Raw genomic sequence first — 23,180 nt, 5'->3', positions numbered from 1 at the left:
CGTGGTAAACGAAGAGAATATATTCTGGATAAATCAAGGACGTGAGTATTGCAATCACAACTAAATTTTCAAGTTTATTTCTCAAAGGGCAGATAAATGCTCCTCTGTCAGAGGCGTACGTGCAAATATGAGGTTGGACACGGTGCCTCAGGGAATTGCTGACAAATTGAATCTTTCCCAATCTCTTTCTTTCACATCCCTTGTTTTCTGATTTGTTTCTCCCCTTGAGGCAAAACTCATTGCGTATTTTGCTCTTTTAATTCTCAGGAGACTTATTTGAGACCTCACTGAAGTATGAATTTTCTCTCTGATATTTCTTCAAAGAATAAATTTAAGACAAAATGTGTATAAGGAATATACATTTGATGATGATGATGATGATGATATTTGAGTGCATATCGAAATCTCTTTTTATTGCAGACTTGGCAAATCTGAGCATAGTTTGAGACATTGAGATCTGCTTTAGAAAAGACATGAATGATTATTACGGTAAGTGCTGTTTTTTTTTCTTTTCAGTTTAAAAATATAAGCAGGTACTCATTAAACAGGTCTCAATGTGCTCTCCATTTAATCTAGGAAACACAACTGAGATATCTAATTTGTGTTTTTTTTTTCCCCTATAGGTCTATCTGTATGATGATATGAATCTTTTGGCCGTTCAAAGAAACGATCATGTATATTTGTTTGTGTGCATGTACTGGTATCTATTTCTGTTTCTATCTCTCCGTCAAGCTATCCTTTATCTATCTCGCCTGGTCCACCTTAAGTGCAGCTTGAGCAGGCTGTCGTGTTTGTGTTGAAGCCAACAGGCACAATATATTACAGTCTAGGGCTCGCTGCTGAAAAGCCTGCTGGATCTTCCAGTGACCTGCTGTTCTTTCCTGCTTTCCTGTGTGTTGTTTTTTCTTCCTCTCTAGATTTAGATTAAAAACAAAGCCCGTTCCTCTTTCTCCTTTGCCTTTTTAGACCTCAGCAAAGAAGCCCCTGTAGTTTAGAGATACTGTTACAAGGTTGGAACACTCGAATGGAGATACGTGTTTGTTTTTGTTGCTTATTGGGGACATTTGCAGAAGGACAAGACAGCTGGACTTGATTCTTCTGAATTCTCTGCTTCTCCCTGTCTGTGGGGACTGAGAGCCGGACAGTAACGGAGTGGGACGTCAGGGAATTCTGGGGGGGGGGAATCCAGTCTAAGTGTGAGTAAGGGGATCTGTTTTAGGAGGACCCTTCGTCAGATGTGCTGACAGCCTTCAGCGGCTCAGAAAGGACCGAGCCGGGTTCCCAAGCTCGATCCGGGGATCTTTCCCCTGGTGGAGTGGGAACACAGGAGTTCGGAGGGTCAGCGCGTTGGCCGTCAAACCGGCATCCCTCCGGTGACCATGTACCCGCAGGGCAGACACCCGGTAAGTGCTACGCTCTCTCGTTCTCCCACATCCTGAACAAATGGGACAGATGAAGCAATTGGATGTAAGAGAGACGTCTCTTTAGGCTTTCAGTCCGCACATACGCACATTCAGCTTCACTCAGGTGTCCTCAAGAGCCAGTTGATAGAAAGTTGTGTGGGAGGAATCAAACACAATGTGTGTCTTTATTAGTTTGTGAAATAAACCTTTCTCAACACCCCATCTAATAGATGTCAGTGCAATTTGGGCAAATCTAGAGTGGTTTAGGTGTGTATATATGGGTGGGGTTGGATAGGGATCACTGTGGGAAGTTTATTTGTTATCTGTCTTTGGAATATTGATGTTTCTAGAATCTAAAGAATCTACCCTACATTGCAGCCTGTTTTAAGTGTGGTTCAGCGTACAAGCCTAAACTTGTAATACATGAAAGAACAAGGCATCAGTTGTGTTTATGAATGAATGAAAGGTCCCTTGACTGATTTAGTGTGTATGTTGTACATTTCCACCCGTAGACTTACTTGCATCGTAAGGGTGAAGCTCACAAAACTATCAAGGAATATCCAGAATAATCTAATTTAGATTAAAAACAAAGTCCATTTTACTTCTCCCTCACCTTATTTAGACCTCAGCAAAGAAGACTTTGAGTAATGAATGAAAGGTCCCTTGAAACTGATTTGGTGCCTGTTGTTATATTTGCCCCATAGACCTCCGTTGTAAGGGTGAATCTCACAAAAACTATCAAGAAATGTCCAGAAAGGTTCATATTTCACCTTAAAATCTTAAGTAAAAAACATTTTAGGATCATTTTTTGCATTTGATTGAGTTCATTGTTAATTTCATTTCATTTTTTGAGTTGACAGGAATTTATTCATGAGACTTCATGCATATTTTGTTGTCTTTAAATGCATTATATTTTGCCTGAGAAAAAAACTTTTTTTTTTTCAATTTAATTTTGCCTTAATATGACTGGAACATTTCTTTGAGAGATTCAGCTGTAAGTAGATAACTGTCAGTGGATTTTTAAAAATGTATATTATTATGATGATTAGATTATTATTTCAACCCATTACATTCCTTTAACAAACATGCCCTGAGGTTCCGAGCCAGAGTGGTTGAATGTGTGTTATAATGATACAGAGAACAAACTCCAAAGGACCAGTGAAATCTTCAGCAATGTTTTATTTGTACCCTTATGGCCTGTGAAACATGACCTACACCAGTTAAAAGGTGTGGGAAAGGTCTGTGTGTGTAACCATGCATAAACATCGCCTACAAGTGCTTACACCTTTTCTTGGTCTCTAACGTTTAAGAAATCAAGTCCATGTGTGTGAGTATTCTACAGTAGTTAAGCCAAGCATCATTGTTACTTTTGCTCATACTTACTCTTAAAAATGGGGGTTCTTTACCACCATCTGTGGTTCAGTGAACATCCATAGAAACGTTTAATTGGACAAAAGGTTATTTATAGTGGAAAAGGTCTTTAGAGTATTATAGTGTAAAATATGGTCCTTTTAAGAACTGTTCACTGAAATATTCTTTGGGGAACCCGAAATGGTTCTTCTATGGCTAAAACTCCCGTTTGAACCTTTGTTTGTAAGAGTATACTGATTTCTACTTGGACCAACCAACCAAAACACCTTAGAAAAACCAGTTAGAACTGCTTAGCATTCACACAGCACACCTCAAAGTTGTAGTAGTCAGAGGTAGATCCATCAGTGGTTTTGTTTAACTGTTCAACACCATGCAGTGCAAATCAGATGGAGACAATCAGTGTGAAATGAGTGTGTTTGCATGCGTCGGAGTCTGCACATACCTGCCTGTTGAAAGGGTTAAGCCTGATTTGCAAGGCAAACTGCATCGGGTGGACTGGTAATTGGTTCCACTGGATTTTTGTGGTTAGTGTTATCTGAAGCAGGGCGATTGGAAGGTGGAATGAGGAGGTTTACAGTCCTCCGTGCTTCTGAGCCAAAAACAATAACAATAAAAAAAACTGGGCAGGGAAAGCTCATAATCCGCTGCAGCCACACCTTCAGTTTCCGACTGTTACAGAACGCACCTAGCTTGTTTTTAGGCCTGGATATTAAGAATCTAGGCAATGCTGGTATTCATTCCATTTTAAGGGTGAGAAGTCCATAGATGTCATGTGTGAGGTGTAAGAAACATGAACTGTCTGCACAGGAGGTCTGTGGATATGTTTGACACAACAAGAACCCGATACAAATAAGAGGCTGTAATATGAGTGTGTTAGCGCATGTAGCACATGAGGCGAGTTTGCGCTCCTGCTAACACTACCTGTGTCTGCAGTGTGTGGATTTATGGCTCTTTCTTGGCAGGTGCTTTTGTGTTGTATCAGGATGAGAACATTTTATGGTTGCTGAACTCATGATCTAATGGTAAAGATGGCATAAAGAGAAAATTCAGCAGTCCTTGGTTCATCAACGTTTCGTCATTTAGTTCCAAATATGATAAAAGTGGTTCAGTGAGCGAGACAGAATAAGCCAGTAACTGCTCAATCAGAAATGTGATTCTCTTAAAAGAACCGGTTAATAAGATTCATTCATTTGGTAATCAGACTGCACTTATTGTGCTGTGTATTTTTGATTCATTAAAAAGAGCCGCCTCATAAGATTCATTGTTCAAGAATCAGATTATATAAAAGGTCATGCTTGTGATTCACCCAAATAAAATCTTGGCTAGCATTTGTTTGGGAATCAGACTACATTGCTCGCTTTGTATTCTAACACAAACCGGCTTATAAGAGTCATTTGTTTGCAAATTGTTCTAATCTGGTTGAAGTGAATATTTTTGATTCACTGAAAAACAGTGAGTAATTAGTTCAGTATTCAATTTGAGAATTATATTACATTAGTGTTTTTGATTCACTAAAAAGTACACCCTTTGAAAAAAAAGAAAGATTTTTCGTAATCAAACTAAACGTTAAGTTAGTTCTGGTAATAAATTTGGCACCTGAAAAATGTTTTGTTAGGCTGTGTGTCCACCAAAGCGTTTTTATCCAGCTGAAAATGCTAGACGCTGTGCTTTGGGCGCTTGAGAGCGTTCTGGCAGAATTCTTACGAATTTTACGAGGTGGCTAATTCGTAACAATTCGTAAGACCTCGTACGAATAGTACGTTTTTTTGCTAAATCGTACATATTTTACGAATTGGCCAATTCGTATGAATTCGTACGAATGACCTACCCCTGACCCCGCCCCTAAACCTAACCATTACGTGGGTTTAGACAAATTCGTACAAATTGGTCGTGAGTTAGCGTAGGCGCAGCGTTTTTTCCGTTGAGATGTTTCGTTGATACAGAATATCCGCAGCAGTGTTTACTTGTAACTGATTTCGCAGATAATTTGTTTCATACTAAAAATGTATTTTTCATCCATTTTGTTCGGTTAGCTCTGCTGGTTGGTGTCGTTGTACAGAAAGAATATTGTGACAGTTGGTCAGTGTGGATTAGTCCCGCCTCTCCTCCACTGTGATTGGACGGCTGGATAAGAAGTGACAGTGATGAGCGCTGTGTTTTATCCAAAGTTGAACATTTTTCAACTCTCGGCAACCAGTAAAAAACTCTGGGCGGTCGGCGCTTCAGCGTGAAAAAAAAACGCTCAGCGCCTCGTTACGCTCATGGCGTTGAAAAAACGCGGCGCTCCCATTGAAAACAATTGAAAACGTACGCCAGGCGCCTGGAAAAATGCTTTGGTGGACACATGGCCTTACTTCATGACTTTATATCTGCTATGATAGTCAATACATTCTCTGATTTTCTGTAACGTTTTTTTCAAAGTGTGAATTTGCACCATATTCATACATGTTTTTAGAGTGTTATTGCATGTGTGTGTGTGTGTGTGTGTGTGCATGTCTGAGAGTGAATGCCATCTTTCTGTTGCACTGATGTGATGGCCAAGTGAAAAACGTGGCCAAATTCCATGGCCACAAAATTCACATATGCTCATTTAATGATAGTTTGAGCTGGTTTGCTCATTTTTACTCACTGCCGTATTGTTTTAATAAATGTTTTTATTCTGGCCACATTTGGATGTTAAACTTGGTTTCATATCTTCACACTCTTTTATTGTCTCTCTTTTGTGTTTGTCAGAAACTTCTTTCTTTCTTTCTTTCTTTCTTTCTTTCTTTCTTTCTTTCTTTCTTTCTTTCTTTCTTTCTTTCTTTCTTTCTTTCTTTCTTTCTTTCTTTTCAGCTCAATCCATTGCTGATTTACTAAGTATAAAAGGTGTTTTCTCTGCCTGCCAATCCACGGTTCCTAATCCAGTATTGGACAGCGATGGCTTTTACTCTGCCTCACAAAGCGAGCCACTCCAGAGCCGCATTGTCAGTGAATCGCCAAGATATAGTCCTGAGCAGCCACCCGATGTCCAGCATTCAATGGGGTTTAAGATCAGGGGAAAGCTTCAGATATGATGAGCAAAAGTGGAAGGACTTTCTCTCAGGTCGTTTAATGAGCCGGTTTGAGGTGTACCTGATGAAGTCTAGCACCTCGAAATGATTGTATCCTGGGAATTGTAGTCGGTTTGTGGAGACAAGGTCTTGCAGGACTGGGCAGGAAAGAAAGACGAGTTTTTAGAGTGCGAGATCACACACACACACGCACTCACACATTCACCCAAATCCTCCCGAGATCACACTGACACTTCTCTTCCTCCCACTCTCTGGTGATCCTCATCTATTCGTGCGCCTTTTCGCACTAAATATTTCACCAGCGGATGATTATTTCATGGATGTCTCCATCCCAGCCTGTCTGCAAAGATGCAAGCTGAAAACTGCTCTGTTTTCGTCTCGGTCGTTCCTCTTTCGGCGTCGCTCCTCCTTCAAGCCGATTTGAGTATCCAAAATAGCAACTCGAGCAGTGAAATATGAGAGATCAGTGTGGGTGATTGGGAGAGATTTCATTTCCCACCATTGTTATGGGATCTGCTCATCTCTCTCTCCCCCTTTGACCTCCCTCAGAAGATAATCTCCACTAATTCTAGGCTAGCCTGCTGCAGCTCGTCTAAATTGTGATTGACTAGCTGCTGTCCCACATGGCTTGCTGTCTGCCTCGTCCCCCTCCGTCCAGATTAACTGGATCAGTTTTGGATTTCAGGATTCCCCCTCCTTCTGTCTGACACACACTGTTGTGTCTAAACAGACACTCTTTTTTTATATGCAAGTTTTGCATGTATGTTTGTACTGCATGTTGTGAATCCCTCCAATTTAATAGTCCGAACTAATCTATTTTTATTATTACTAAAAGCAAGGAAAGGTGCTTTGTTTTGTTTTATTTGTTGTTATTTGCAGTGCTAATTACTATTGCTCATAAAATACTCAGCATTATCTTTGTTTTGATGTAAATCACTGACCTGATAGGACAGGTTTTTTCTTGGGTCGGTAAGTTACCACCTAACAACCACCCAGAACACCTTAACAACTGTATAGCAACATCCTGGCAGCCATTTATCTTCATTCTGGAAAATGCATTAGCAATGCTCTAGCAACCAGCCACAACATCTGAGCAACTGAATAGCAACACCCTGGTGATCACCCATAACATCCTAGTAACCACGTCAACTGTACAGCAAATGTGCAGCAACGCCCCAGCAACCACATACCACCACCCTGGCATCTGCATTACAGTGCACTGGCAACCACCCACAATGGCATAGCAACACCATGGCAATCATTCACGACATCTGAGCAACCACATAGCAACACCCTAGCAACTGCAGTAAATGTCCAGGCTACCACTCACAAAATGATAACTGCATAATAATTCTCTGGCAACTGCAAAACGCCACACTGGCAGTTAGATAGCAACACTCTAGCAACCACCCACAACATTTGAGCAAAACCCTAGCAACTGCTGTCAATGCCTAGGCTACCACTCACAACATGGCAACTGCATAGGAAGTTCCTAGCAACCGTATAACGATTCCCTGGCAACTGCAAAACACCACACTGGCAGTTACATAGCAACACTCTAGCAACCACCCACAACATTTGAGCAAAACCCTAGCAACTGCTGTCAATGGCTAGGCTACCACTCACAACATGGCAACTGCATAGGAAGTTCAGCAACTGTATAACGATTCCCTGGCAACTGCAAAACACCACACTGGCAGTTACATAGCAACACTCTAGCAACCACCCACAACATTTGAGCAAAACCCTAGCAACTGCTGTCAATGCCTAGGCTACCACTCACAACATGGCAACTGCATAGGAAGTTCCTAGCAACTGTATAACGATTCCCTGGCAACTGCAAAACGCTACACTGGCAGTTACATAGCAACACTCTAGCAACCACCCACACCATTTGAGCTAAACTCTGCTGTCAATGCCTAGGCTACCACTCACAAAAAGGCAACTGCATAGGAAGTTCCTAGCAACTGTATAATGATACCCTGGCAACTGCATAGAATCACACTGACAGCTACATAGCAACGCTCTTGCAACCACCCACAACACACTATCAACCGCATAGCAACACCTCAGCAACCACCCACAACATCCTAGCAAACGCCTTACAAGATCCTAGCAACTGCATAGCAACAGCCTGTCAACCGTGTAGCACCACACTGTCGATTCATCCCGCGGACTAAAAAAAGCTTGCGGCGACAGTGTAAAATTAGCCCAATTCCATGGAAAAACCATGGCAACACAGCACAACACCCTAGCAAATGCTTAGCAACCATTGCATTGTGGAAGCTGGTTCGGCTCAGAAACAACACATTCCCTTCAGAAAATGTAAAAATGGAATATTTTTCGAGAAATTATTCACAGTAATTTAAATGAGACACTTCCTCTAAATGTTCTAATTACATTAAATTCCTGGTTCCAATATTGTTGTGTGGCGTTCGGGATAGTTACTACACACACACACACACACACACACACGTGTTTGAATGACTGAGGGTCAGTAAGGATATCATGATGGAGCTCACTCGCCCTCCCCCCCCCTCTCTCTCTCTAAACACACACAAACACTGTGTGGGGTGTGTACTGAACTCATCTAGTCAGCTGTTCTCCTTCAGCTTAATTACTCGAAAGCTCACCGAGTGTCTGACCTCCACCGTTAGCCTAATTGAAATTTAATTGAATTTCGCTTGTCTAGACTAATTAAGCTCCTACTGAAACCGCCAATCTTCAGCCGCTCACCGGACAGCGAGCTTCAGAGAGGGAACTGGAAGCCCGGAGGAGTGCAGGACAAAGGCGGCCATTTTAGGAAGCAGCTGACAGAATGGCAAACGTGTTTAAAAATAGCAAAGGAAAGGACTCAGGTCTTAATGAGGAAGAGAAGTAGGATCAGATTAAAGATTAGGTCTTGCTCATAGATGGGCCCACATGTGATGTTTTCAGAGTGATTTGGATGTGGGAAACATGGTAACGTGTTAAACGATTCAGAGTACTAAGCACTTGTTTCAGTAATCTCTGCAAATGATTCATTAGTCTTTTTGATTCACTAAAAATAACTGCTCAGAAGAATCATTCATTCAGGAATCAAACTAGTCTTTAGCTCTATCCATAATCACACACTCTCTACTTACAGTAGATACTGCAATTTAAAAATAAATGTGTGACTGTTAAAAAGTATGTTCTATGTAGTATGAGTGAAATTCGGACGTGTACTACATCCGTCATGTTGTCAATTGCTTCTCTGCTATTCTCAACTCCTCTCCCGTGGCCTCATGGGATATTTAAGTGTCCATCGGATATACACTTCAGATTCTCACTGGAAGTTGTAAATCATCTGGGTACTTTACTGTTTTATAAATGCTGCAAATTCAGACGTACTACTTTTCACACACTCTATTCTTATATATAGTAGGTCAATAGACATATAAGATGCAGATGCCTGTACTCTTTTGGTTCACTTAAAATAATGAACTCTTAGGAGTCATTAGTTTGGGTTGAGTGGTTTGTTTTTGATTCAATAAAAAGAGACCAATCAAGAGGGCTCTTTCTGGGATTAGACTCCGCTGGTTAAGCTGTATGTTTTTGATTCGCTACGAACAGGTGACTCATAAGATTCATTGTTCAATAATCGGACTACACTGGTTCATGATCTGATTCACGTCAATGTCAAGTTGATTGGTTCGTTCAGATTTCAGATTCATTTTAGTGAACTGCCTGCATTACCATTATAGTTTTTGGTTTAGGTAAAATGCATTTTCTGTAATTATTAATAAGTAGAGATCAACATGCTAGGTTTGTATAGAATTTTTGGAAGGACAAATTGAATTCTGAATATCTGACGGTACAATTTCCATGGAATACTCGTAGCTGGTTATCTAAAATGAATGATTTGATCTTGAGATTGGAAGGCATATTCGTGGCTACCAAGAGTTTGGGTTAAATCTTGTGAGAGCTTTGCAGAATGAGGGTGAACACGACCCCATAGAAGTGCGGCTGTTATCAAAATTTCTCTCCTCTCTTACTAAAAATGCATGAAGTGTTTGTAGTGGGGCCAAGGTCAAAGATAATGTGGTGGGAGCACATTTTCATTTGTATTTCAATGAGTCACTTTTGATAAATGAATTTACCCAGTCCAATCTCCCAGCACAGAGTGATGGCTGTTTACTGATTATTAAGCCTTCTCTTTCTCGCTGTCCTTAGGTTCCTCTGCAGCCTGGACAGTCATTTAAGTTCACTGTGCTGGAGACTCTGGACCGCATTAAAGAGGAGTTCCAGTTCCTTCAGGCTCAGTATCACAGGTGAGATCGTACAAGCTGATTTATCTCCTCCACAGGCTGATAACTGGCTGGACACGATGAATTAAAGGGATAGTTGACTTTGAAATACATTTTTGGTATGTTTTATCTTACCTCAAGGGCATCCAAGATGTAGGTGTCTTTGTTTCCGCAGTAGTTTCAATTTTGATATTTTTAGGTCAAACCGTTCTTGTCTGTCAGTCATATAATGCTGGTCTATGGTCACCACCTCAAAGAGCATGCACAGAGAAGTCCAAATTAAACATGATTTAATGACTCGTAAATGTAAGTACGCACTGATGACCTAAGACACGAAACGAGATAAATTTCTGCCATTTATGACTAAACTTTGGCCATTTTCTGTCATTTTTGTTTTGATTCTTGTAAGTAAATTGAATTATTCATATTAATGAATTGGTTTGTTCTGATTTATTTAAGTAAACTGGATAATTTAAGTTAATTTAAGTGAACCAGATTGTTTTGATTTCTTTAAGTGAAATAGTTTATTCTTATTAATTTAAATGAGTTGCTTTGTTATTCTGAGAGGTCATTCTGATTCATTTAAGTGAATCAAATTGTTTTGATTCCATTAAGTGAACTGGTTTGTTCTGATTCAGTTAAATGAATTGGTTTGATCTGATTTGTTTAAGTGAATTAGTTAACTCTCATTCATTTAAATGAATCTGTTTGTTTTGATTCTTTTGAGTGAATTGGTTGATTCTGATTCATTTAAGTGAATCGCAGATTGTTTTATTTTGTGTAAGTAAACTGGACTGTTTTGATTAAGTGAACAGCATGTTCTGATTCAGTTAAATGAATTGGTTTGATCTGATTTATTTAAGTGAATTAGTTAACTCTCATTCATTTAAATGAATCTGTTTGTTTTGATTCTTTTGAGTGAATTGGTTGATTCTGATTCATTTAAGTGAATCAAAGATTGTTTTATTTTGTGTAAGTAACTGGACTATTTTGATTAAGTGAACAGCATGTTCTGATTCAGTTAAATGAATTGGTTTGATCTGATTTATTTAAGTGAATTAGTTAACTCTCATTCATTTAAATGAATCTGTTTGTTTTGATTCTTTTGAGTGAATTGGTTGATTCTGATTCATTTAAGTGAATCACAGATTGTTTTATTTTGTGTAAGTAAACTGGACTGTTTTGATTAAGTGAACAGCATGTTCTGATTCAGTTAAATAAATTGGTTTGATCTGATTTATTTAAGTGAATTAGTTAACTCTCATTCATTTAAATGAATCTGTTTGTTTTGATTCTTTTGAGTGAATTGGTTGATTCTGATTCATTTAAGTGAATCAAAGATTGTTTTATTTTGTGTAAGTAACTGGACTATTTTGATTAAGTGAACAGCATGTTCTGATTCAGTTAAATGAATTGGTTTGATCTGATTTATTTAAGTGAATTAGTTAACTCTCATTCATTTAAATGAATCTGTTTGTTTTGATTCTTTTGAGTGAATTGGTTGATTCTGATTCATTTAAGTGAATCACAGATTGTTTTATTTTGTGTAAGTAAACTGGACTGTTTTGATTAAGTGAACAGCATGTTCTGATTCAGTTAAATAAATTGGTTTGATCTGATTTATTTAAGTGAATTAGTTAACTCTCATTCATTTAAATGAATCTGTTTGTTTTGATTCTTTTGAGTGAATTGGTTGATTCTGATTCATTTAAGTGAATCACAGATTGTTTTATTTTGTGTAAGTAAACTGGACTATTTTGATTAAGTGAACAGCATGTAAACGGCTCTTTCAGGGACGTGTTAGCATGTTGAAATAAGTCGTTAGCATTAAAAATCGCGCAATTTATATATTTTTTCTACAGTGTTTTTCATTCATATTTTTCTTCCGTGTTTTTCACAGTCTCAAGCTGGAGTGTGAGAAGTTGGCCAGCGAGAAGACAGAGATGCAGCGACACTATATCATGGTGAGCTTCATGTTCAACCCTCATATCGTCAGATCTGCCGTACGCTCCAGTAAATACAGCATAAAAGCCCTTCTGTATTTAAAAGAGAGATTGCGTTTGATTTGATGTTAGGGGGTGTTTGGTGAGGACACGTCAGCGGGATGACGATAGGGGTTGGGGAGATGAAAAAGTGAGAGGGAGAAGGACGGGATATGATGCGAGAGCCAGAAAGAGAGGAGGATGGAATGAAAAGAGAAACAAAGATCGCAAGCACAGACATGTAAATAATGAGAGGGAACAGCAATTCAGTGCTTGCAGAAAGCAGATAACCCAGAAGGCTATATTTAGCCCACTAGACCTGCCATGTAGACTAAGACTTGTTTCAACAACCTTCCCTCTTATTTGAATGCATTTGTAGTTTACCGCATTTTTGGACGACTAAATGGGGGACTGCGTGTTCTTCTTGTTTCTCTTTAGTGAATGATTTATATGTTGATGATGGGCATGAAATAGGCTAGTTTTCAGAGCTCATTTGCGATGGTGCGTTAGCCTCCTGCCTATCAAAAGCAACAGATACAGTGGATTGGATGATATTCAAGCGTTAAAAACCATGTTCGGTGCAACGGCTGGCGCACACACTCATATTTTGAGCAATGCTGAAAGTCTTATCTCTTGCTCCACTAGTGCAAAACTCCCCAAAAATGATTTCAATAACATTGTGGCATTGGTCTTAAAGTAAGGTGTTTTGATAACTTTATCCATATAAAAGCATCATTTATTGACAAAGCATTATAAAATCATTCACTGTCAGGTCCAATGCAGAGGACAGCTTCATCACTCAACAAAAGTTTCTTTTCCGAACTCTCCATTACACTGTGCCTCGTTTATAAAAACAAAATCCACTCATATATAAAATCCTCCGATACGATCCGGGGTGGGATTAAAATATGTTTTCGACACTGGAATCCTTTTGAAGTCTATACAGAAACACAAACACTCTTCGATTCAAAGTGAACATCTTTCACTCTTCCATTTGTCCTGTTTTCGGAGGATGTCAGAAAATGAACACAAATCCAGTGTAGACAGCATCAGTGATAATAATGGGTTTTATTTGCTTTTGACGTGACGGTCACATCTAGTTTAGGCAAATGTCAGCCATTAAACGACTGAACTCCAGTGGGCGGGGCCTATGGTGCGATGATGAATAACTATTCGTCGATGTCTTGCTCTGGAGGCAGTCAAATGCAAATGTGTTTGCCCGTGTGCTGTCACAGATCCTGCTATGTCAAAACGAGTCTTTTTGGAGCTTGATTAAATAAATTATTAGTTTATAATGAGGAGGATGATTTAGGCTATGAGATTGCAGGATGTTTTAAAGGTACAAAAGATCAAGGCAGTTTTGATTTCTCATGTCATGACCATTTACCTTGCACTTTGTGACCCGAAGCCCTAAAATTATACTATTTTTTTGTCCAGAAAGATTTTTTTTTTTTGTAATTTAAAAAAAAAATGTTTTGTTTTTTTAAGTAATTTTGATCATATTTTTTTCTATTTTTGAATGCAATTTTTCATTTTATTTATTTATTTACCTTTAAATTACTAGATTTTATCAATAAATAAATAGTAATTTAAGCACATTCTTCACATCAGTATGCATTCAGATACACATGCAGACATTATAAAAAAATTTTTTGAGTCAAGCTTTAGCTTTTTTTTTTTTTTTTTTTTTTAATTTGAGCATTCCTCACATTCCATTCATTCCTAAGGAGGTCAAATTGACCCCCATTGGGAAGATCTGGTCTTTTTTTTTTCTTTTCAACTACACTCCTCGATTCCTTTTTTCTTGTGTATTTACTGTATGGTTCAAGTGTGACAAAAGCCCTAGGGTCTTGGACCCCTCGGATGAACACTTAATTTAAAATAAAAAAAAAAATTCGGGTCAAAATGACCCGAGGGAAGAATGAGGGTTAATAATAGGCCTAAATATTATTTCGCAATATAAATAACAAGGCTATGGCTTAAAAAAAGCTTGTTAAAGTTGTGACTTAATATATTCAGCTTTGAAGCTCATGTGGAAGACAGAGGTATGATTTCGCTTCAGGAATTGTGCAGTATTTGTGTGTGTCTGCTGATGCGCCATCATGATCTAGCCTTTAATGAGCGACCGTCTACATGGTCACTCTGTGACCGTTATGTGTAATCCAGACCCTGGGGCGGCCGATGATAGAAAGATGGAGGGAACAAGGGGGCTAATGCGCTGCTTTTGCAGTAACACCCCCGCCTCGACTCATCCGTCTGATGCTCTCTGCTCGCCTCCGAACATTACTGTCACAGATTGCCCTCGCACGAGAGAGAGAGAGAGAGAGAGAACATAAGGAGAGATCAGCAGCAAAGACGAACGAGGAGAGTGAGAGAGAGCGGTGATTGAAACACAGCAGTAAAAAAAAATAAGAAAGAGGAGGGGAAGATAAAGGCTGATAGAGAAGATGAAGAGGAGAAGAACTGACAGAGTGAGAGAGACAGTATAAAGACGCAGCAGGAGACATACGACGACGAAAAGATGAGGGTAGAAAAAGAAAAACAGGAGAAAGAGATGAAGGGAAGGAGGGAGAAGGGCAAAACCCGGAAGGCAGAAAGGATAAGACGCATTTGAAAACGATTACTCCTTTTGTGAGCTAAACATTTGAGTGCTGCCGTGTGTGAGAATAAGAGAGAGAGGGAAATAAAGAGTGCAGAGGGTTTAAACAAACAAATAAAACTATGATACTAATGGATTGCTCCTGTTTTGAGAGATTTTGATACTTGTTGATGTCCTGTGATGGAAAATAACTGATATTTCCAAACCAAACAAATCAAACTGTTAAGCAAACAGCAGTTGCAGTGCAATATATTGATTTACTTTTTGTTTGACTTTTAACTACCATTTAAAGCTACGGTGCACAATTTCTGCTCCAAATCTAAATGCAAAAATAGTTTTCGAATCAATTTAAAAATGTATATATTTTTTACAATTTAATTTACTTTCAGTTTCACTTTGAGCTATTAAGGCTTGAAGTATTCCCGTCTAGCTTGATTTCAATGCCGCGAGTTTGGGTCGGGACTTTCACCTTTAATTTTTCCATCATGGTATGTTGGTCTAAACAACCGAGACCTAGAGGAATATTTTATTCTCCTTTAATAGCTCTCATTAGCTATAGCTCCTCAATAGCTGTCATTTTTCATCTCTCAATCAACTCACATGTTGCTCTTAACTTTTTATGAAACAATTGTTGACATACATTAAGAGTGTAGAGCTATAAAATTAGTGCACATAATATGAATTGAGTTCTTATTGAGATCTTGGCACCATTTGAGATATTTTGACTTTTACTTTGGTATCTTGGCAAATCTGATCATATTGTTGAGATTAGGGGTGTCACGAGTTCAGATGCAAAAGCCTCTAAATGCCATTTGAAATTTTCTTCTTTAATGATGATTTTTATCAAACTTGTATATTTAAGTTCAGTAATTTCACTTAAATAACATCATTGCCATTTAAGTGAAATTACTGAACTTAAATATACAAGTTTTATAAAAATCATCATTAAAGAAGAAAATTTCAAATGGCATTTAGAGGCTTTTGCATCTGAACTCTTCATATATATATATATATATATATATATATATATAATATTGGGCAATATTTGGTCTATATATATATATATATATATATATATATATATATATATATATATAAAATTAAATTAAATGTCACTATCATGTTAATACTACACATAAAATAACATCCTAAATAAGCAAGTGGCAGAAACTATCTGGTTGACACTCCAACTTGGTAGGTGGCAGTATTGCACCTGAAGTGCTTGTTTACATAGAATACATATTGCCTTCCTCTGCACTTTTATTATGCATTTCTCAATACCAAGAATATAGCCTAAAATAAAACATAAAACAGCAAAAATAACCATTATGAAAGTATAAATATAAAGCTTATACAATAGGAAAAAAAGACAGGCAAACAATTCAGCCAAACAAAGTCAGTGCTCTAGTATTTAAATATGTAAAATTATGACTTCACTTTGCCCTCAGCCAAAACGATATGCCCGGGATCAAATAATGGATTCACGAGACCAAATATTGCCCCTAGATATAGATGAACGATCTCATATTTAACCATTATAGAGACATCAGAGCCAGCGGCAAATGTCGAGCTAACTTATGAGTTGCCGAGGTAAGGCTGATCCAGGCGGGGTACATGAGCGTTGAGCACCTGGTAAACTCCAAAAAACAGCGAAGAACATTTTTAAGTAGTCGCCTATCTTTATTAACAAACCACATTTGAGCTTTAAACCAATACATTCTCACCTGAAAACTCTTAAAACTACATTTCGTGAAACTATAGCAGTTGTATTTTTAAAATTATAGGCTACGGGTTTTCTACTCTTCCATTGACGCTTGTTGCAAGGTCGCACAAGTCACCTCTCGACGCATCGTCAGTAAAAGGGGCGGAGCAAGAACTGTACTTGGCTAGATGTGAACTTTGAATCGGGACAGTACTGATGACACAACAGCCCTGGTTCTCGATCTCTTCTAAACTCTTCTAGATTACTAGGATCTTTTTCTCAGGAAAAATCGTAGCAACAGGAGAAGGTCTTCACTTAAACTGAAATAATTGAGGCATTATATGCGTATATGTGAGCAAATGGGAGATATTATTATTATAGTGTTGCTGTACAAATTAAAATTTGTTTGCATTTCAGTTAATAGTGTTGCTTTTCAGAAATTTGCCATACTCCTCATACCAATTATTCAAGGTTTTATTCAATTTGAAATTCAATTTAATCAAATGGCTTCCTGCAATTTGCTTAATCTATAATTGCTCTGATATGAATTGGCATTCTATGAATCGCAGCTCTGGTTTTGTGTGGCTGATAATAACGCACTCACAATTTTCCTCCGTCTGTCAGGAAACTTGCCAGGTAACTGTAATTCAGTCTCGGATTCAAGAACAGCCGCCAACAGCACTGTCACTTACGACGTTCGTGGCTTTCATATAATGTCACTTTATTGTCTGGAGAAAAAAAAGGAAGTATGATGAAATAATTTATGGTACAGCTTTTTCTGTGGCTGATTTAAATAATGTCTTGGCTTTATTATGAATTTCTTAATACACAACTTATCATGATTCGTTTTTCTCTTCTGTGAACCACAACAAAAGATATTTGGAGGAAAAAAAAAAAGTTCAATACAATGAAAGTCAATGGGGTCCAATCAATTTTGTTTTGGACCCCATTGAATTTCAGTGTATAGACAAAACATTTTGCAACATTTCTTCATTTGTGTTCTAAGAAAGGACGGTTTGGAGTGACATGTTACAAAATTTTTCTTTTTGGTTGAACTATTCCTTTAAGATTACACTTTCAAAATCTCCAATTGACCTTCACAGGTGGAATGCATCTTGAATTCAATTTCACCCCATGCCTATTTACCATAATTACAGTTCTCGGAATCTGAATTATGTGTTTCTATGGCAACACTATTAACATCAAAATGAATCTGTGTATTTTGAGTAATCAAAAGATATTATATAATATATCTTTCATTTACTTTCAGATTATTATTTACACAACAACAGTGTTTTGGGGGTATGGAAATGCAAACGTTTGAACAATTATACCGTTAGTCTGTAAGCTTTGTGTTTCTTTACAAAGGGACATCGCCATCTACTGGCCTGGCATAAATAATACACAGTTTTTAGTCGTTTTCATTGATCCTTGTTAACAGGGATCATTTTGACGAAGTTTGCGAAACTAAACCTAAAATAGTATTTATTTCTATAAATGCAAATATATTTAGTATTTCCTTTTTTGGAGCTTAGAGGTGGCTATTTTTATATCAGTCAGTTCAAATTGGGCTGCTTCTAAATGGGGTCATGACTGATGCGATGATCCTGAGAGTATAACCCAATGGAAATTACATCTCATCAATGTTGCCTGTCTAGTGTTACTGGATCAGGATGAGCCAATCAATGTGTTTGAGCTTAGAAGATCACAGTACAGGAGTGGACTGTCACACACACACACACACACATGACACATCTGCAGAGATTTCAGCAAGAGCCGAGTGTCCAGCGACACAGCAGGATGTGTGTACGAGCGACGGATGGCAAACAGCTGCCGGGTTGAACCAAGGGACATTTTCCCTCTCGTTAGACCGCCGAGAACTAACGCACACACATGCATTGCAAAGAGAAACGCGCGCACACACACACACACACCACGGCTGCGGCAGGAGGAGAGGCTTTGTTGAACCTCCGCCGCACTGAGCCCCGCTACATCCGCCACATGCCGTGCGCAATCTGCTCCAGACAACACACACACACATACATGTATTCATAGACTCAGGGGATTACACACTCACGGTGTAGAATGAGAATGCACATAACATGAAAGAGCTTATATAACAATGAGACACGGCGAGAAAACGAAAGAATATTAAGCCATTATGAGTCAAAAGCGTATCAAAATCCCACTGATATCCAGAATAACAACCCAATCACAAAAAACAACATCATGTCATGGTGAAACTCTAACACAGTCTCATCCCAAAAAGTCATATAACTGACGTCTTGGGACGTCTTTTGACCATACGTGAATATCCGCCTTTTTAGGGCTCCCTTAAACGTCGGTAGATGGCGATCCCGGGCCGTCATACAACTGACGCTTTACCTTTAACGTCTGTTAGGTGACGGGTTAGGTTTAGGGTTAGGTTTAGGTCTGGGGTAGAGTTAGGATCCCATAACCTCATCTACCGACGTTTAAGGGGGCCCTAAAAAGGCGAATATTGACGTATGGTCAAAAGACGTCCCAAAACGTCAGTTATATGACGTCTTGGGATGAGACCGGGTTGGAAACTCACACACCTTCAGTTATGAGCTTAGGCCTAAATACATGCTGTAAACTACTGCATCTGCAACAAGCTTTCTAGTGCTAAATTCATTTCTCAAATTTATTATATTGCCAATATTTTTATTGTTGTTTATATTTCTGTGTGGTGTTTTCAATATGAGATTTCAATATGAGAATTTTTTCGGAAAAACTGCAAAAGACAGTCTCAAAAACACGCTTTGAAATCGCTGGCGTTTTTGACGTCACAAACTACCTAACCAATCAGGTCAACGTGTCATTGGCATCTCTGATAGTCTGAGTGAGTTGAGGCGGGGCTAAATTGCATATTCATAGAGGCGTATATTCTAAATGAGGCAAGGGTGTAGAGTTTCATTCGAGCTATTTTAAGACATGAAAAACATTCAAGGAAAAACCTTTTTAAATATGTAATTTTAGTGATATTTAAGTGATCCAGTTATTGACAACAGGAGGACTTTTAAGAATATCTTGTAGTGTGTGATGCGCAGCAATTTTTTAAATCTTGTAGTGTGTGTGCAGGTTTGAGGTTTGAAAGAAGAAAATCTGTGAATATGCATAATGCACCCAGATTTCACAATCGGTTAAGATTTATAAACTCCTGTAGTCTGAGCCCGGCTTTAATGCAGACATTTCCATTCAGTTGGTACCGATATGTCAGCCAGGTCAATGAATTGACTGATATATCACCCATTTTAGTGAGAATTTGAGTTGTCGCTCAGCGTTTTCTCCCTGGATTGATTCTACATCAAAACATGCTGAGAACTAATGTTGGTGTGGAATGATGCAGAGACCTTTTTTGGCCGTAGCGGAGGTAATATGAGCGGCGCTGAATAGCCTTCTGGGAAGAGATTTTTAAAGCGGAACTGTTTCCAGCGGCCCTGCTGCACTATCAGCATGCAGAACCAGCGAACGTGATTTATATTTGTGTGTGTGTGTGTGTGCCAGCAGACCAGATAGATGGGGAAATAGTTTGGCTGTTTTGTCACGCTTTATCCAAAATCCATCACCCAACGGAGTGATCAATACTGGAAATGCAATAAATTGAAACACAGCGCTACATGTGTCTAAAATGCTTCATTTTATAGACTTGCATTTAAACTGCCAGTCAAAAGTTTGGACAGGCTTGACTGGATTTATGGTTTCATAGTCTTAAAATCCTTTTGGATTAAAGGTTTATATGCAGAAGCTTGAAATTACTTTTGTAGGCAAAATAGTTTCAATGCATGAGTTTCTTTTGCAAAACACACACACACACACACACACACACACACACACACACATATATATATATATATATATATATATATATATATATATATATATGTATTAGGGCTGTCAAACGATTATTCGCGATTAATCGATTCGCATCCAAAATAAAAGTTTGTGTTTACATAATATGTGTGGGTGCACTGTGTATAATTATATATATATATATATATATATATATATATATATATATATATAAATAAACACACATGCTTGTATATATTTAAGCAATTTTTCATGTATATACTGTATATAGATTTATATATAATTTATATTATATATAAATATTTTATATATAAATAATGTTTTTTTCTTATATATAGATGTGTGTGTGTGTGTGTGTATATATATATATATATACAAAATAATTATACACAGTGCACCCACATATATTATGTAAACAGAAACTTTTATTTTGGATGTTTGACAGCCCTAATATATATATATATATATATATATATATATATATATATATATATATATATATATATATATATATATATATATATATTGTTTTGCAAAAACAAAATATTATGTATAAATATAACAATATATTATGTAAACACAAACTTTTATTTTGGATGCGATTAATCGCCATTATATGCAATAAATTGCCATTTTATTAACTATTAATTCCTACAGGTTGGTAAAAGCTAATACTCTTCTGTGTTTTAGGGATTAAAACTATACAGCTCTATAAGCCACACAATTTGAGGTATCATTCATTCAGGAATATTAATGTAGATACTGCGCAAGCACTAATAAAGAATGAATGGGTAGGTGTGTCTAAACTTAGAAATATTTTACCGCTTGTTAACCTCATATCGACACCTTTGGGGGTTTCCAGGCCCATCATTAGACATGATGAGACTTTAATCCTGAGATTAAACCACAGAGGTTTGATAGAAGAGAGGAGGTCAGGCACACATCACGGATAGGAAATGGAGTTTACAGAATAATAGAGGAGAAGGGCAGGAGAGAGGAGGATTAGAAAGGCAGGTCGGTAACGAGGGAGCCGATCGGAAAAGACAGAGATAAGGGGGAGAGAAGAGGAAGAGGGATTTTTTTCAAATCGAGCTACTCACAGAGCGGTTATGGAGTGTGTGAGCGTGACAGACAGACTGAGAGAGAGACAGAAAAAGCGAGCAATTGTGTCAGGTTTCATCTTCATCATTGGCATTGCTGCTCATCTCCCTGCTGAATGAGACACGCTGAACCACACGCTGTCGCTGACACGCTCAAAATCTCTTCGTCTTTCTGTAGTTTCAGCGAGTCGTTAGTGTCTGTCAGGCTGCTGAGGTTTTAATTTGATTGATGATGATTCACTGCTGTTTAATTCATCAGATTGATGCTTTCCCGTTTGTGTTCCCACAGTACTACGAGATGTCCTACGGGCTCAACATTGAGATGCACAAACAGGTAGGATAAACCTGTGGGCAAATTCACTAAACCGTTTTGCCTGGGGTATTTTAGGACTCGAAAACAGCATTTCATTCTCCATTCACACGTCACACACTAATCTAATTTTGTTTTTAATTCAGATTAGGACAGGCTGTTTATAGGTTTGCACTGCAGCTATGCACAATATTACACATTATCAAATTAAGTTTGCGTCGTGTCCTTAATGATTCTGATCTTACTGTTTACACTCTAAATACATATAGATGTGGTTTGAATCTGGTTTGTTATAGTCTAATTTCATGTGATATGACCTTTACACTTGAAATACATAAAGTTTTGGATCCCGTTTATAAACGTGATTTCATGTGATCTGACTGTTTACACTTGTAACGTGGATGTGGTTTGGATCCGGTGTATAAACATCTGATTTCATATGGTCTGACCGTTTACACTTGTAACATGGATGTGGTTTGGATCCGGTTTATAAACATCTGATTTCATGTGGTCTGCCCGTTTACACTTGTAACATGGATGTGGTTTGGATCCGGTTTATAAACATCTGATTTCTTGTGGTCTGACCGTTTACACTTGTCGTGGATGTGGTTTGGATCCGGTTTATAAACATCTGATTTCATGTGATTTGTCCGTTTACACTGTTGAATGTAGTTTTGATCCGGTTTATAAACGTCTGATTTCATGTCGTCTGACCGTTTACACTTGTAACGTGGATGTGGTTTGGATCCAGTTTATAAACATCTGATTTCTTGTGGTATGACCGTTACACTTGTCGTGGATGTGGTTTGGATCCGGTTTATAAACATCTGATTTCTTGTGGTATGACCGTTACACTTGTCGTGGATGTGGTTTGGATCCGGTTTATAAACATCTGATTTCATGTGATTTGTCCGTTTACACTGTTGAATGTAGTTTTGATCCGGTTTATAAACGTCTGATTTCATGTGGTCTGACCATTTACACTTGTGACGTGGATGTGGTTTGGATCCGGTTTATAAACATCTGATTTCATGTGATTTGTCCGTTTACACTGTTGAATGTAGTTTTGATCCGGGTTATAAACATCTGATTTCATGTGGTCTGACTGTTTACACTTGTAACATGTGGATGTGGTTTGGATCCGGTTTATAAACATCTGATTTCATGTGATCTGACCGTTAAAACTTGTAACGTGGATGCGGTTTGAATCCGGTTTATAAACATCTGATTTCATGTGATCTGACCGATTACACTAGTAATATATAAGAATGCTTTTGGAACTGAGCATGCCAGCTTCTAAGACGAGGAACTTAACTTTGCACATCATGTTCAATGTGCGATCATGTGATATCAATGTGAATCACTTACTGAAACCACATAAACATGTGAGTGCAAATAAACCAAACTATCAGTGGGCACGATTAATGATCGGTGAATTCCCACGTGTGCACAATAAAATGGTTTTAATGGGGTTTATGGGGCGCTCATAATCGACCATGATTCTTCATAATCACACACACATTCATAACATCATGCGCACACGCATGCTTTTAGAGTA

The 23,180-nt window shown here is 38.1% G+C and overlaps 1 protein-coding gene across 2 annotated transcripts in view; it reads left to right on the top strand.

Moving 5' to 3' along the window:
• Window positions 1-425: 425 nt before the first annotated feature.
• Window positions 426-23,180, top strand: part of tle2b (TLE family member 2, transcriptional corepressor b) — a 49,237-nt gene continuing 26,482 nt past the window's right edge. For both annotated transcript variants that reach the window (XM_089116429.1, XM_089116425.1), the window contains exons 1-5: window positions 426-489; window positions 624-1,403; window positions 10,022-10,119; window positions 11,996-12,059; window positions 21,602-21,646. In XM_089116429.1, coding sequence (XP_088972555.1) covers window positions 1,380-1,403; window positions 10,022-10,119; window positions 11,996-12,059; window positions 21,602-21,646 — 231 coding nt within the window. In that variant the 5' untranslated portion in view covers window positions 426-489; window positions 624-1,379. The remainder of the gene's footprint in view (window positions 490-623; window positions 1,404-10,021; window positions 10,120-11,995; window positions 12,060-21,601; window positions 21,647-23,180) is intronic.

This window comes from Pimephales promelas, chromosome 2 (assembly GCF_988280905.1).
Source record: "Pimephales promelas chromosome 2, fPimPro1.hap1.1, whole genome shotgun sequence".
Classification (NCBI taxonomy): domain Eukaryota; kingdom Metazoa; phylum Chordata; class Actinopteri; order Cypriniformes; family Leuciscidae; genus Pimephales; species Pimephales promelas.
Note: the sequence above shows the minus strand (reverse complement) of the source record. Positions and strands in the feature narration are given on the sequence as shown.